Raw genomic sequence first — 18,378 nt, forward strand, 5'->3', positions numbered from 1 at the left:
TCCATGATCCAGCCGTATAGAATTATATACGTTTGAAAATAATAGAAAAGTGCGAATTATTTCTGCAAAAAATATGTTACATCAGCTGTATTGGCGAATAATTACCGGCTGTGTATGCGTAACCTCGTGTGTATAACTTGGTATATTGTAAACCTATTTTTTGGGTGTAGAATTGTTATAGGCACAGCAAAAGGTAACGCACAATAAGTGTTTAGTTAAGTGTAACTGTTGCTTAAATTGTTCTTTAAGCAAGGGAACTTTAGAACCTTGCTTTTACAAAACGAATGTAAATGGTTGTTGAAAGGAAAGTAATTCTTTCTTCTAGGTTTTAAAAATATTTAAATTTTTAGAATTTTAATGACAGCGGTCATTCAAAATCCAAAAAATGTTGAGAGTGTTGCATTTACCTTGAAGTTTAACAACATATAAAGCTGGGGAATATTTGTACGCTCATATTTATATGTTCCGCATCTGATAAAACTCAGTATCTTGCGTTGGGAAGATATACTGATTAATCAATTGTAGAGTAATTTTTAAATATTGGAAAGGTTATGATAGGATATTAATACAATGAATAAATTTAAATATAATAATTTGATGTGTCGATATGTGCCAAAGATTTTTTTCCACAGGAATCAATGATAATTTATATGAATGATATGTTGTTTCTTCCTTTACCGAAAAGTACAATAAAAGGGAGTGTATTGATTTGATATAAAGTTTATGGATATATTTCCGACTACACAATTTCGCAGATAGTTTACTGCGTAAAGAGTTTAGGTTTCTTCAGCTGATTGTTAATCGTCTGTTTTATGGCCAAATGAGAAATTATATATTCCGAGCGAGAAACTGGTTGTTATAATATTTTGTATACTCTATTTTGTATACTCTAGTACAAATCACATTGCAAATTTAGTGCACAAACTTATTCATTTAATTGTTCCTTTTGGCTTTAAAATGTTCAAGAAATCTTAGAAGAGAAAAATATTTTACTGGGAAAGTAAACGAACACGCCTATTGTTAATAATTTTTCATCAAAATACATACAGTTTGACAACCAATGATGTGAAATTTGTGTGAGAATAATACGAAACCAAATAATGTGAAATTTGAAATGGTGGTGATGGTGACATTTTACTTTACCTCGTATCAGCGTTGAATTAAATATTGGGTTTTTATGACGCCGGCCGTACCGTTTTTTGTTTGTTTTTAAATTCCAATTTTTTAATTACTTTTTCTTCTGTGTTTTTTTTCATGGGCAGATGTACTGTACACTATAAGCCTTTGTTTACATATGTTAATCTCTTCATGATCCACATTCGCGAAGCACTCTCTTCTCTTGTTTACTCAATTTCAAACCAAAGCTTTTTCTAGTACCTTTATCACAAACACTAAAATAAAAGTGAGAATAGCGCTAAGCTGAAATCAGTGAGAGTAAAAAAGTTGAATTTAAATCTTCTCAGCCACTTTTCACTCAACAGTGGGAAGTGATGAGAGATACCGAGTTGAGAAAGTTATGTTCGAATATGTTGTTCGAAAATTGCCTGTGTCAATGGTTTGAAACTCTTTACTTTGCTAGACATCAAAATAAAGAGAAACTATTTGTATGTTTTTTCCACGAAAGCAGCTGGACACATATAATAATGACAGATCTGTGTATGAGCACGAGACAGAGGGGAATCATGTAAGCTTATTGTTACGGAGTAGAGAGCAATGGAATTGAAGTAAACGGACTGAGTGAGGACAAATAATTTAGAGAGAAAATCCGCTATTGATGATTTTTTTTTTGTGGTTTTGTGGTACACATTAATTTTTTGCTGTTGTTAGACACATGCTTTTTAATACTACATTTATGTATGCATTTTTGTGTGATTTTCAACCTTCTATTTTATTATGCATGCAACAAATTAAGACACTTAAAATTTGGAATTTCTCTAAGAATTTTATTTTTGTAGGGTGATATTTCATCTTTATACTATTTTCACCTTAAATTTTTTGTTTCTATTACATTGATTCTTCCTGATTTATATAATGTTTTTTTGTGAATTTTGAATTTTTATAACACATTCACTTAAATATTGCACATCTACGCATCATTATCGTTTATTGGGTGTTTTCCGTAATTTTACACATTGCATTATTGGCAATTTTATGGGCACGTTTATCGCAAAATATGTTTCAACGTATGAAGGGTTATCGACAAACTACTTTGTTAGTTTCTCATTCATTTTCTTTACCTTCTACTTCCATTGATATTTTGTTGAGAATCACGCTGATTTGAGCTTTCTCTCCTCGAATGGACCATGTTTACGTAACTAATAACTATTGGAGTTGGATGATGACCAAAGCTTCTGGCAATAGATGAGAGTCGTTTAACGCTGGACAATTCCTACGTGCAAGTTGTGGACTGTATTTGTTAGGGATCGCAGAACTCCAGAAAATACTTTATAAGTAATGTAATGGCCCTTCGTTTTGTTGCCCAATGCAATTATGCAATTATGATAAACACGTTGATGTTTAAACAAGTTTTATTTAGTTTTCAGAGCTTATTCGGTTTGGCGCTTACCGCTAAAGGTGCAAAATGAAAGTGAACGAGCTTGGAGCAAAACACTTACCAAGCCGTGTTCAGATTTATCTAACAGATAATAACAATTTAGAAAATTCAGTAATCAGTATTTTTCAATGACAATACAATGACTTTTAAACTATAATTTAACGGTTATAAATTCAAATTTCAATTCATTGTTTTTTAAATTAAATAAATACATATTTGTTTCTTATACAATATAAGTCTAAAGTTCGGTTAAATGCCAAACGAACAACAAAACTTCCAATGTTTTGCTGTCACTGACTAGTTACAATGTCAATTCGCTGGTAAATGTGTACGCAGTGCCTCTGCTTAAACCTCACCAAACTCAGTTAATTGTTTGTAGGTTATTAACTAACACACAAAACTAACGAATATTCACTAACAAACAAAACACGACGGTTTGTGGTTTCACCTAAATGCAATTTGCAATGGCAGAAGTAACTGTAATGATGCGGTTATTCGATTGAATGGTTTTTCATTAATATCTTAATTAGAATTGGGAGTTTAATTCAGACACGAAGATTGGATGGGAATTCAGAAAGCAAAGGAAACTTTTTTTTTTAAATAGGCTTCATTCAATATATACGGAAAATAAACTAAATTAAAGTTAGACATGTGATTTACATTAAATTTTTAGCAGCAAGTTTTCTTATTTCCATATTCATTTTCAACCATCATTCGCATACGGAAAACCGCCGTCCTCTTATATGTTGACTTTTAGGTTGTAGCACGTTCGTTTTTTATATGTATGTGTGGTAAGTACCGCTATTTTTATGGAAATGCGCAAAAAACAAATGTTTCGGTGAGAGTTTGGCTTGCTGTTTCATATTTTGTTTTAGGTTTTTCGCGCATTACTCCGTTGCATTTTAATTGATTTATATTTCACAAGGCGTTTTCATATGTCAAGCATCATCGTAATGTTCATAACCGTTTCGTTTTGGGCCATATGTATGTTCGCTTAACCACATAAACGATGCCATTAGCATTTGCGCCATATAAATCATGGTGCCATGTGCTTTGGCACAACATATTATACTTTTTGCTCTCTTGCCATGTCTCTGTTCTCCTTCAATACTCTCATTCTCTTTGCCAAAAGGAAACTTGAATCCATGTGCTGCTGAGATGAGAGTTACGAGAGAGGAAGTTAATATATGTGTATGTGTGGGGATGTGAGGACATTATGAATGGTAGTAAGTTGGAGCGTGTATTTTTTTTTTTTTTTGGTTCTACATTAAGTATACGTGACATGAAACACTACTCAAATATTGAGTGAAGTAGAATATGAAAAAATCTCAGAAATGAATTCATTCACCATTTTGTATTAATGAGGGGATGCCATATTGCTGTAATCAATATACACCAAATTTGTAATATGCATACTTTAAGAATGCTTAATTCACATAATATAATCTAAAATATATTTAAAAACAGTCCATGAAATTACTTAAGTATTTTTTACTGGGTGCATTTTTTAAAGAGCAGAAGATCACGGTTGCACTAAAAAATTAAAAATATCAAAAGTAACGTGGCCGTAAATTGACATTCGGAGATCTGGAAGGGTTCAATAGCTTTTGGCATAAAATGGCCCATATTTTGATTGGTCCCATGTAAATGTCCAGCCCTTCTAAAGCAATTTGAATGTTCTATTTTCGTTTTCACAAAGGATAAAAAGGGATCTTTTTTTTAAATACCATGTTTTGGCATAATCCATATTTTGAGCTCGCAGGATTTCAGCTATTCATGTTCATATGTCGTCCCAGAAATATAATTAAAGGAGCCACCATTTTTTTATTTTATTTTTTCGCTTTAAATCATTCTTGAAATTATTGGTTGTATCAGTCCTAGGGGACATTCAAGTGGCACAAGAGGTGTAAAACTACGAAGTAAAAATAGAGGAAAGGCCAAAATTTGTTGACAAGTTTCTGTTAATATTGAAACAAAAAATAGAGTTTATATGTAAAAATATTTTCTACTAGTTTTTGTCTTGTTTTTTTTTCACAAAAACTAGTAAAAATATGTATACAATACACATCCGTAGATTTAATTTTATTTATATTATTTTAACCAGTAAGGAAAGTAGTAAAGTCGGACTGGGCCGACTATATGATACCATTCACCACTTTGGGTATATTCTACCAATGTATCCTAACGACGTCGCCTTTTTGAATGAACATTGACACGAAATATATATATATATATATAAGGTGTATCATACTAGACTTAATTCAGTACGCTATACCAAAATTCACCATTTACCTAAAAACGGGCGAAATCAATAGGGTTCGTCCTTGGGCCAAATCAATGAGCTGTGCCAAACTTTGGATACCCTCCACCATAGGTATAAAGACTGATACTTTCTATGAAAATATAGGGAACATACCAAAATTCTACAAAACAATTTATGTATCATAATGGAGATTTTTCCTAAAATCTTAAAACCCCAAAATCTGGACTTATACTGATAATGCATGGTAGGATATATAATCCTCCAACTATTGCAAAATAGATTTCAAAGTTATACATAGTGAAGGAATTAGTGAATATTTAGGGTAATCATTATGTGAGGGCTATGCCTTATTAGTGACCAATATATGTCAATCTCGAACTCAATATTTTAGTTTGTATCTCAATTCTTTCCTTAAGGAGGTATCATTATATGGGGGAAATGCCTAAGGTTAGGTTCGAGTACTTTTTATCACGATACCTTTAGAAGGCCGAATGATTACAACAGATGGCTAAATTGTCTAACAATTCCATACTTTGTAGGTTAAAAAGTGACTATTTCGAGCAACTACTATCCATATTATCGTAGAATACGACTATATGGGGACAACCCCAACATACGGAACAAATCTGCTAACTATTTTAATATAAACTATTTAATATAAACGGGCCGAACTTTGGATACCCTCCACCATAGATATACTGACAGGTGCTTGAAATGAAAATATAGGGATAAAACCAAAAAGTGGACCTATACCGACAAACCGATTATGTAAACCATAATAACAATTTAAGAAATTTTTAGTGGATAATTTTAACCTCAGCCTTATGAGGTTGTATAAACTTTGACCAAATTTGTTTCAGAAAATTTTGCTTTCATCCAAACTTTTCCCATCTTCTTATTTTTTCCAAACTTAGTTCAAGTTCGAAGGTGGGGAATATTGGTCCATTTTTTTTTGGTACCTCCCACACAGGAGCTAGGCCTAAATGCGGGTTATAGTTCATATATAGTTCATTATCGAACCTTACGTTCTAGTTTTTTATTTCGATATCCTCCGCAGGAGAAATGATTACAACAGAGTGTTAGAACCAGTGTACCTATCTTATTATTTATTCCAAACTTTCTTCAAGTTCGAAGATGATAAATATCGGTCCACTCCTTCTGGTACGTCCCACACAGGTGCTAGGCATAGGCCTATATCCGGGCTATAGTTCATATATAGAATATAGTGAAATGATTACAACATAGTCTTAGAAACAAACCCAAAACGCAGAACAAATCAGATAACTATTTTAATATAAACAAGCGAAAAAGCGTTAAGTTCGGCCGGCCCGAACTTTGGATACCCTCCACCATAGATATACTGACAGGTACTTGAAATAAAAATATAGGGAACATACCAAAAAGTGTACCTATACCGACATTTCTCCAAACGATGATGGTTCTAAATATTGGCCCTAGACCCCATGTTTCTTTGGACCAAATTTGTTTCAAAAAATTTTGATTTCATCCAAACTTTGCCCATCTTATTATTTCTTCCAAAATTAGTTCAAGTTCGAACATGGGGAAGATCAGTCCACTCCTTCTGGTACCTCCCAAACAGGGTCTAGGCCTAAATGCAGGTTACAGGTTATATATGAATATATATATAAGGTTAATTATCGAACTTATGTTCTAGTTTTTTTCGTATCTTCCGCAGATGAAATGATTACAACAGAGTCTTAGAACCAAACCCAAACACGGAACAAATCATATAACTATTTTAATATAAACAAGTGAAAAAGCGTTAAGTTCGGCCGGGCCGAACTTTGGATACCCTCCACCATAGTTATACTGACAGATACATGCAATGAAAATATAGGAAACATACCAAAAAGTGGGCATATACCGATAATTCTACAAACCGATTTATGTAAACCTTTATGTACACCAAATACAAACTTCAGCAATTTTTAATGGGGATTTTTCCTAAAATCTGTAAGATCCAAAAAGTGGACTGATACTGATAACGCATGGCAGAGTATAAAATCCTGAAACTTCTGTAATTTAGATTACAAAGTTATATGAGGCTATGACTAAAAGGGGACCAATATTGATTACATAGTGTAGGAAATAGTGAATATTTAGGGATATCACTATATGAGGGCAATGCCTAATTAATGACCGGTATATGAACCCAATATTTTAAATGTTTATCTCAATTCTTTCCTTCAGGAGGTATCTCTATATTGAGGAGATGCCTAAATGTTATATGGGGACTACCCCTAAAAAGGGGTGAATATTAATAATTTTTGGTTGGGAGATTTGTTACCATATACGACTACAAAATACAAAATTTCAACGAATTCGGCTGAAAAACGCGCTCAAGAACCCCAAAATACCGAAAATGTGGGGGTACTTCTATAAGGGAGCTATGCCTAAACGTGGACCGATAAAGCCCATCATCGAACTTGACATGCCTGCAGACAAAAGACGACTCTATGCAAAATTTTGGCGATCTATCTAAATTCGTTTAGACGCTAGAGTGATTACAACAGACAGACGGACATGGCTATATACGCTGATCAAGAATATATATACTTTATACGGTCGGAAATGATTATTTCGATGAGTTACAAACGGAAAAACAAAATTAATATACCCTCCATACTATGGTGGAGGGTATAAAAAGGGGGTTATATGGGGCCGACCCCAAAAAGGGGGGCGAATATTAATAATTTTTGATGGAGAGATTTCTTACCATATACGACTACAAAATACAAAATTGCAGTGAAAAACGCGCTCAAGAATCGCAAAATACCGAAAATTGGGGGTACCCTTATATGGGGGCTATCCGAAAAAATGGACCTATATTCATAAGAACTCAATGTACCAATTTTTGCGTATTCGGTTAAAAAACGTGTTCAAGAACCCCAAAATACCGAAAATTGATAAAAGGGGGTTATATAGGGACATGCAGCGAATTCGGTTGAAAATGGGCTCAAGAATCCCAAAATACCGAAAATTTGGGGAACCCTTATAGATATTTTGTCAGCATATTGGGTTTTGTATATTACAATTTTTCATGTACATTCTAATTTCGTTCATCGTTAAAACAAGACTTATTTGTGTTTTTTTTGTAAATATTGAGATTTAACAGTATGCTTTTTCGATATAATCACTGCATCCACCTAAACCGAATGCTGACATTTTGAAGCCGGATTTTCGGTGTTTTTTACACCCTTCACCATATTGTGGTACAGGGTATTATGTATTTGTGCATATCTTTGTAACAGGCAAAAGGAAACGAGATAGACACATGGTTCCTTTTGAGAATATGAATATAATCGCTTTTTAAGGCGATTTATGTATATTAGTCCGTCTGTCTGTCCATGTTAAATTGTAAACAAAGTCACTTATTTGGCCCAAGGATGAACCCTATTGAAATTGGGAAAAACAATCAAAAATATAGGGGAGCTACATCCAAATCTGAACCGAGGATATATACTTTCGTCCGATTTTAGGTAAATAGCGCATCAAAGTTCTTATATATCTTTCGATTTGGCACAATGTACTGAATTAGATCCAGAGTTAGATATAGCTCCCATATATATTTTCGTCCCATTTTATGTAAATGTTGTACCAAAGTCCCTAAATATCTTTCGATTGTCAGGAAATTTGGCATAGCGTAATGAATTAGGTCTAGAATGATATGTGTTAAGTTTCCTGAAAATCGGTCCAGATTTAGATATAGCTCCCAATATATTTTCGTCCGATTTAATATAAATGGTGTACCGAAGTCCCTATATATCTTTCGATTTTCACGAAATTTGGTATAGTGTAAGTTATCGAGGTTTTAATTTTCGGCATAAGAAAAAAAATCTTAAAATTGCGCTGTGTATTATATTGACTAAAAAGGTTGCAAAAATAATAAAAACATATGAGATTATGTCATTATTTTAATTATATTCATGACAATTATCAACCTAAAAATTAATTTAAAAATATCTACATAATCTAAACACCATGATGAATGAAATGAATCAAAATATCAAAATCACACATATCTGTGTAGCGGTTTGTAAATTACAGCGACAACAAAACAAGATATTGAGGGAAATATTTGTTTTTTGTTCAAAGAAAAAATGTCATCATATTTTTTTTTTTTTAATTTTATACACGAAATTTCGGAAAAAAATGTTGACGTTATTCTTCTATTTTACCCGAATTTCACCGAAAAATGTACGTATATAAAAATAATCACTTCTTGTGTATAAGTATACAACTTGAGGATTATTGCAAGACCCTTCCGATAAATCTTGGGGTTCTATAAGTGGGAATAAATCTTAAAATAAAACTATATTATGAAATATACATTTTAAATTGCGTCTGAATCGCGTTATTCTCAAAATCATTTGATGCGCATGCGGTTTCCAGATGTACCACACGTTGCATTGATGTACCCGCGATATTTTCAACAACATTTTTTTTTTTTGCCAAATTTCGTGTTTTTAGAAGGATTTTCATGAAGAAGATTTCATTTCATATCATTCAGTTGACATATCAAAAAAAATTGGACCAAAGAATAGGTTTTTTAGAAATTTGATCGCACAAAATTTCCACCTTCGAATGAGTATTACTCTGAAGCTGTGCATACTACATACACAAAATATATATCAAATTACTCAGATTCGCGACTACAATAATCTTATAATCGATTTTTAGAAATTCCTGTTTGCGTATTAAAGCTAGAAGTAAAATTAAAAAAAAAACACTCAAAATTGAGCTTCAAAATGTCAGCATCATTTAAAGGTAAATGCAGTAAAAATTTTGGAAAATGATACATAAGGAGCGTAGTCCCCATTTTGTTGGCTTCTAGTTTTACTTTGACACGAAGATCGTGAAATGAGTGGCTTATTCACAAATTATTTGCTTTAAATTGATTTACATAATTTTGTACATTTGTAAGAAGCAACCCTATATCTGAACAAATGAAAAATTTAATATAGGTAGCAGATTGACATGTTTATGGATCCATTTTCATGTTAACGTCTGATAGGATTCATCTGTTGAATATACCCAAAGTGGTGAAGGTTATCATATAGTCGGCCCCGTCCGACTTTACTACTGTCCTTACTGTTATTTTTTAATTTTTCTTATAATCAGAACGCGCAACCAGATAATGGACTAAACTAATTATAGAATTGTAGGCAATTGGTTTCCAAAGATGAAACTTATTTTGGCAAATTCGCGTATATAATCTGGTGGTTCTATGTTCTGAGCTTGGGCAATATTTCGCGATATTTGCACCCTCTTGACCGACAGAGGTCAACAAATATTACTAATATTCAGTACACCCCTTCTAATTACTTTGCTATTGTTGCCTATAGTACGGTTCAAAAAAAAAAAAAATAAATAAATAAATAAATTTTAGGTTTTCAGTCGACTTTATCCTAACATTTTTTTACCATCCCCGAAAATTATAGGCGTTGTCCTTGCCCATAACTGGAAACTCTTGAAACATTTCAAATCGATCAGGGCTATATTTCCGCCCCCTAGTATGGTAATGGATTACTAAGTAATATATGATTACGTAAGCACCTGCAAACATTAATGTGTAACTCCCACATCCGAGAACATACGACGATATAATTGGTATCAATTTAAAGGTCAACCACTACTCTTGGATATACTATCAACTTCTCTGGTCTATGTACTTCAGGGGTAAATATATACGCAATAGAATACAATTTTTTTAATTTTTCACACAAAAGTCAGAGTCCATTTGACCCGCTAAATATTGACCGATCTTTATCAAAACAGGCATGCATATTCTATGGCCCAATCCCCTTCTCCATGTAAAAATTCGCGATGCTTAAGGTGGGTCTAGGACCAATATTTCGCGTTGCAAACTCTTGGGTTTGCACAAAGCTATAGTACCCTGACAACATAGTTGTGTAGGGTATAATTATTAAAGCAGAAAAAATAAATAAATAGCGAAATCGAACTTCAAAGTTGTCAATGCAGCCATCCTCGATGTTTCAGATTGATTTACAGGTGTTGGAAGCATGGCCTATCTTTGTATGGCATTTACGTACCTATTGCCTGCTATATCAGGATAAAACACATAAAGCCGGATTTTCGGTGTTTTTTACACCCTTCACCACATTGTGGTATTTATTTGTGCATATCTTTGTAACAGGCAAAATGAAACGAGATAGACACATGGTTCCTTTTGAGAATATGCATATAATCGCTTTTTAAGTCGATTTATGCATGTCCGTCCGTCTGTCTGTACATTTTATGTAAATGTTGTACCAAAGTCCCTATATATCTTTCGATTTGCATGAAATTTGGTATAGTGCACTGACTTAGGTCTAGAATGATGTATGTTAATGATGTGTGTAAGTTATCGAGGTTTTAATTTTCGGCATAAGAAAACCAGTAAGGAAGCAGTAAAGACGGGGCCGACTATATGATACCCTTCACCACTATGGGTATATTAAACAGGACTATTAACATGAAATTGGATGAAATAAAATATGTGATATTTATCTAAATAAACATGTCATTCGATTGTTACAATGGGACAAAAGTATGTAAATCGATTTCAAACAAATATCAATAGGTCATCAATAGGTCTGTACTTCTAGAAAACGCAACTAAGTAATTCTATGCTCAATTTTGTACGTTGTGCAAAATTTGATGTCAATCTAAATTCAGTACGCTATGCCAAATTTCGTAGCAATCGAAAGCTATTTAGGGAATTTGGTGCACCATTTACATTAAATCGGACGAAACTATACATGGGAGCTATATCTAAATCTGGACCGATTTTCTCTAAACTTGGCAAACATCACTCTAAGATCAATTCAGTACGTTATGCCAAATTTGGTGCAAATCGAATAAAACAGGATAAAACACATAAAGAAACTTAAACTCTACAGCAAATGAGTATACAAATGTTTCATCAGTGAAGTTGAAACCTAGATTCGAATTGCATTCAATTATTTGTGTAGGTATACACAAAAAACAACAACGATCACTGAATAAATTTATTAAAAAACAATGTTGGCATATAGTTTATACGCATTTCATTATGTTAAGCAAAATGTTATGCCAATCGAATAATTTTGGGTTTCTAGTGCACTAAAAAATGCGACCTGTACTTTGTTTACAATTAAACATGGGCAGACAAATGGACGTGAATAAATCGACTTACAAAGTGATTCTATGCATATTCTTAACAGGTCTATATGTTGCATTTTGCCTGTTACAATCATATGAACAAAGACATAATGCTCTGTACCACAGTGAAGGGTATAAAAATGGTTACGGGTAAATTTATGAGCGCCATTACTCCTCCGGTACTCCAAGTTTCGTCTTAATCCAACAGACGTTGTCTATTTTGTGCAAAAATTACATAAAATCGGCCGAAAATATATGTATATGGGAGTTGCACCTAAATCTGAACCGATTTAAACAATGCATTTGATTTCTGGAAATGTGTGTAATAGTTTATGGAAAATATTTGTATCTGCAATATTTATATTATATTATTCGTTGAACAGAAAAATATCTTCGTTTTTACTTGATCAGATCAGATTTAGAGAGGAAGTATCTAATAAAAGAATTTCCCATCTACTTATATTTCCGCGTTCGAAATGTGTCAATAAACTACAAATTATTGTTACCGTGAACTTGTATACTGTGAATAACATCAATATACATACATTTTTTACTTATCCATGTTCTGAAATAATAATTAGCCATGACGCTAACTATCGTTAATTATACAGTGAATGACAAATAAGCCAACAAATTATTTATTATTATTATTAGCCCGCTTTATATTTGTATTTTTGATATTGTTAATATTTATAAACAGTTTAGACAAAACAAGTCTACATTAACAAGCATTGACATTTATTTCAGTGAATACTACTTTTCATGCATTACGAACATAACAAAATATTTCTATATGATTTATGTTTATATTCCCCTCCCTACGCCTGTTGTTTAGTATTTAGTATTTATTTTTCTCCTGGGAGGCCTGATTAAGGTATTTTCAATATCCATCTCATGGTCTCGACATTGATCAAAGACCCATATCAAATGTCGTATATTTGACTGTTTTCAACCGGCTTCAAATGGTTCCTATTCAAAAATTATGTTGCTCAAGCGGGAATGTCGCCTCAATACCAGAGATCATACGCAATGTTGTAGGATGGTGCTTCATCGCAATAAGTCACCTCAAAAGTTATGAAAAAACTATCACAAGAAAATGTTCATGAGTTATTTCTTTATTTTTTGGCAAATTGATTTCACATTCTTTGTCAACAACCTATCAGAGTCCCCTTCACCACACTGTGGTACAGGGTATTATGTCTTTGTGCATATGTTTGTAACAGGCAAAAGAAAACGAGATAGACACATGGTTCCTTTTGAGAATATGCATAGAATCACTTTCTGAGTCGATTTACGGATGTCCGTCTGTCTATGTTAAATTGTAAACAAAGTACAGGTCGTATTTATTATCCGAATTAGATCATATTTGGCATATGTCACTTGTTTGGACCTAGGACAAACACTATTGAAATTGAGAGAAATAGGTTCAGATTTAGATAAAGCTCCCATAAATATTTTCATCCGATTTAATGTAAATGGTGTATCAAAGTCCCTATATATCTTTCGGTTTGCACGAAATTTGGCACAGCGTACTGAATTAGGTCTAGAATGATGTGTGTGAAGTTTCCTGAAAATCGGTCCAGATTTAGATATAGCTCCCATATATTTTTTCGTCCGATTTAATGTAGATGGTGTACCAAAGTCCCTATATATCTTTCGATTTGCACGAAATTTGGCATAGCGTAATGAATTAGGTCAAAAATGATGTGTGTTAAGTATCCTGAAAATCGGTCCAGATTTAGATATAGCTCCCATATATATGTTCGTCCGATTTAATGATGTAGGTGAAGTTTCCTGAAAATCGGTCCAGGGGGGTTACTCTGTATTGCGATGCGTAAGAAAAATTGTACCGCATCGCATAATTGGTACTCTCTAATTCGTTTTCGTATCTCCTTTCGCATCTACTTTACGCAAATGTGGCATCACCGAACTCTGTAATACGAAAACGCATGTCAAACTCGTTCGTTAAACGCAAATATCTTGCGTTAACAAAATAGCAAACGCAAAGGATGCGAAACATGTAAGTAAGCACAATTAAAGGTTTTATTTATATCTAAATTAATTATTTTAGGGATAATACAAAAAATATTTGCAGACTAAATTGTGTATATAAATCTATAAAAATTAAATATTTGAAAACGTTTGTCACATAATTCGTACTTCTATTTTCATACCCGTGGTCACTTGGGGAGAGTATATTTGTCTTAAAATTCTTTTTTGTTAATTCGTTCATCATTTTTGTTTTTTAAAGAACACTCGTACCACACAAAAATATGTTTTTATTTACAATTTTTGACGTTTCCTTTTGTCATTCTTCGTTATTGTTTACTTTGTGGTGACAGTATTGCCCAATTTACGTTTTAGTTTGCGAATGCGTTTGCGTGAGCGATACAGAGTACCAAATTGAACTCTTAACGCATTTAGCTATCGCACTTGCTTTCGCAACGCAATACAGAGTAACCCTCCAGATTTAGATATAGCTCCCATATATATTTTCGTCCGATTTAATGTAAATGGTGTACCAAAGTCCCTATATATCTTTCGATTTGCCCGAAATTTGGCATAGCGTAATGAATTAGGTCTAGACGGATGTGTGTCAAGTTTCCTGAAAATCGGTCCAGATTTAGATATAGCTCCCATATATATTTTCGTCCGATTTAATGTAAATGGTGTACCAAAGTCCCTATATATCTTTCGATTTGAACGAAATTTGGTACAGCGTACTTAATTTGTTCTAGAATGATGTGTGTTAAGTTTTCTGAAAATCGGTCCAGGTTTAGATATAGCTCACATATATATTTTCGTCCGATTTAATATAAATGGTGTATCAGAGTCCCTATATATTTCGATTTGTACGAAATTTGGCATAGCGTAATGATTTAGATTTAGATATAGATGCCATATATATTTTCCTCCGATTTAATGGAAATGGTGCACCAAAGTCAATATATATCTTTCGATTTGCACGGCATAGCACAATGAATTAGGTCTGGAACAGGGATGGAAAATTCAGTACAATAGTACTTTTTTCAGTACCTTTTTACCCAAAAAAGTACCGTAGTACCCCCGTGACCATTTCAGTACCATTCCAATCCTTCATTAAACCAAGGTGGATAAAAATTTGTTATGGATTTGACCGACAAAATTATGCAGATAAAGATATTGATGTGATTGCAATATTTCTGTTGAAAAAATGAACAGGTTTACGAATGATAACTGTTCAGTTATGATTAAAATTACAAACATTAATTATGAGTTCCAATTTTTTTAAATGGTATCTTACAAACATACTCAATTTGGCATACTCTGTTCTATGTCCTGAGGTAGGCAAATTGATAACATTCCTAGTAGTCGTGATTACTTCAATAATTTCAAGAGCAGTTTGGAACTGAAATTCATGATAGTTTGGGGTTTATTAGCTTTCGAGAAAGAGGTAGTGCAACTAAAATTAGTCTATAGCATACATATTCAAATACAATCGAAAGAAACAATAATTCTCATATTATTACCATCAGAAAGATACACTAAGTGATATCATGAAAATCGATCTTTATGAAACTAAATAAAATGTTTTTTTTTCTGTATTTTCTTGAAAAAAGTACTATTTTATTAAAAAAAGTACTCTTTTGGTACCTTTTCACATTTTTCATTTTCCATCCCTGGTCTAGAATGATGTGTGTTAAGTGTCGTGAAAATTGGTTCAGATTTAGATATAGCTCCTATATATCTTTTCTTCCGATTTTATGTAAATTGTCCACTAAAGACCCAAAGTTTGTCCGATTGTCACACAATTTTGTACAATAAACTGTAGTTAATATAAGTTAATCTCATTGAAATCGGTTCACATTATATATATCTATAGCAATTCTATATCTGACCAAATGAAAAATTTAGTATAGGTTGCAGAATGACATGTTTATGGATCCATTTTCGTGTTTATGGTCCATCAACGTCTGTTAGGATTCATCTGTTGAATATAGCCAAAGTGGTGAAGGGTATCACATAGTCGGTCCCGTCCGACTTTACTACTTTCCTTACTGGTTTTGTACTTGAAATTGAAAAACGGTCAAAATGACCGCCTTCGGCAATGTAGTGTTAAGGGCCTTTTATCGTCAGACTACATTAAATTTACTCAGAACTTAAAAAAATAACGGATTTCGATTGCACTAATATACCCGAAAATTTTAAGCGCTACATGTATAGTTGCGTAGAGCGTCAAGGGATCGTCATCTTTCGATTATACGTATTTAACAAACAACATTGTACCAATAGAAGATATTCACTTTTGCTTGTTACTGTTTTATGTTATACGGTTATACCAACTATTCAAATCAATTTCATATTGGTAAACAACAGATTCTTATCGAACTAATAGTATCCAGAATTCCACAATACATTGACCATTGACATTGAATGAAAGTCAATGATCATGACAATGAAAATGACGGAATATCGATATAAAAAGAGCGGTTTCAACGTTTTTCAGTACAAGTTTAGATTTACCAGCGGATTTAGAACAGCAAAAACAAAATCCAACCAAAACATGATCATCATTCCAAAGTTAAAAGTTTTTATTGTGTGTACAGCATTTGTTTTTGCCAATGAAGTTAAAGCGCAATATGGTGGCGGTATGGGTGGCATGGGCTATTATCCATACTATCCCAATTACGGCGTAGGCGGTATGCCCGGTGGTGGAGGTGGAATGCCTGGTGGTGGAGGAGGTATGCCCGGTGGCGGATGTGGTGGATACCCTAGACCGTGCTACTATCCACAATATCCCATATACGGTAACGGTTATCCATGCTTCACCAGCGTCTGTTGTAGTTGTGGAGGGGGTGGAAGTTATCCATATTATGGCGGAGCATATCCCTATTATGGGAACACAATGAGTAGGTTTCACGTAATTTTTTTATTATCCAATTATTATATTCGTATAACATAGTGTTTTGGACTTGTTATTTCTTTTAGGAACATTTTACTCAAATGTTGTGAACTATGCCTCTTCAACTGCATCTTCAATTGGGGGGTACTTCGGATAAAATAAATTATTTTCTGCATTGCTGCTGTTAGTAGTGGTCTAATCATTCACATATATAATTATCTTCATTATTCATTATGTTAAACTTAGTTTAAGTCCATTAGTTTGAAATAAAGTTATTGGAAAAAAGTAATTTTTATCAAAATTATTTTTATTTTGTTATTGCCAAATAGACAGGCATAAGGCAGGAAACTATAGTTTCGGAATTCATCAATTCCCTTAGTGTTTTGTTAGCAGTATTTCCTCAGATGCTATTCAAATGTCAGCTTACCTTACTTAGTGGTTAACAATGAATTTTCTGACGCTTTGCGACGAATGCACATAACGACGTCGGCATTGCTAGTTACAGCAATAAACGAAATATATTGACCGTGCCTGCGTCTCAACTTCAATAGTGTTGGCGGGTTATTTGGGATACCATTTGCACTTAGTGGTCAATTCAAATGTGGACAATAACAAATTCAATGTAATAAATATTTAAATTTTTTTTAAGACTCAGATATATGGGTGTGGGGACTTCAAAATATTTCAACAATAATAATATTTTTGCAATTATGGCCACTGAACACGTGTTGTGCGTATATTTCGAATGGATATTTTCACATTTTAGTTTTGAAAGCTACATGTTGTCAAATGCAAAGTTATGATCAAATGGGAATACTATGTTAAATTAGTCCTCCTTGTATAATTATGCCATTATAGGACATCTAGAGGCGACAATGTAACGATGAAACGTCATGATTCCTTCCCAAAAGAGCATTTTCTTCTAGAAGAAAGTTGTAATACAATTTGATTTTTTTCGAAAAGGTACATTATTAAGTTATTATAGGTTGAATTAAATAATAATAAATTAATTTTTGCAATCCCTCATTCAATATTTTTAAATAACCTTTTTCATCGATATAAACATAAGGATTAATAAATTAGAAGGTGCATTATTTGGAATAACACACCGTTTTGGTATGAATACAAAGTACATTTTACATGAGTTAATTTTCCAGGTATTAGTTTCCTTCCGACCGACAATATGATACCCTACACCACTTTGGGTACATACAAGAGATGCTCGTATGTGCAATATGCTGATAGAATAGAATGGAATCGGACGAAATTAACACATATCATTCTGAAATTTGTGAAAATTGAACAGACTTGGACCATTGTATGCAATGAAGCAGAATGTAAATCTGGACCGATTTAAGAAAAAGTTACATACACTATTTTGTATTCTGTAGCACAGTGCGCTCTCGATCAGAGTACAATTTGCTTGAACTCAAACGAAGATATACAAGGGTTATATCTACATCTGAACATATTTTACAAAATTTAATACATGTTATTCTGAACCGATTTTAGCAA

The 18,378-nt window shown here is 33.1% G+C and overlaps 1 protein-coding gene across 1 annotated transcript; it reads left to right on the top strand.

Annotated features, from left to right (window-relative positions):
- Positions 1–16,524: 16,524 nt before the first annotated feature.
- On the top strand, positions 16,525–17,020 carry LOC133330727 (uncharacterized). Its single transcript, XM_061539135.1, has 2 exons — positions 16,525–16,870; positions 16,950–17,020. Exons 1-2 carry the CDS (start codon positions 16,525–16,527, stop codon positions 17,018–17,020), a joined length of 417 nt encoding a protein of 138 aa, XP_061395119.1.
- The last annotated feature ends 1,358 nt before the right edge of the window (positions 17,021–18,378 follow it).

Source organism: Musca vetustissima, unplaced genomic scaffold (assembly GCF_032173495.1).
Source record: "Musca vetustissima isolate MV318-11 ecotype Yass unplaced genomic scaffold, APGP_CSIRO_Mvet_v1 utg176812, whole genome shotgun sequence".
Taxonomy (NCBI): Eukaryota; Metazoa; Arthropoda; class Insecta; order Diptera; family Muscidae; genus Musca; species Musca vetustissima.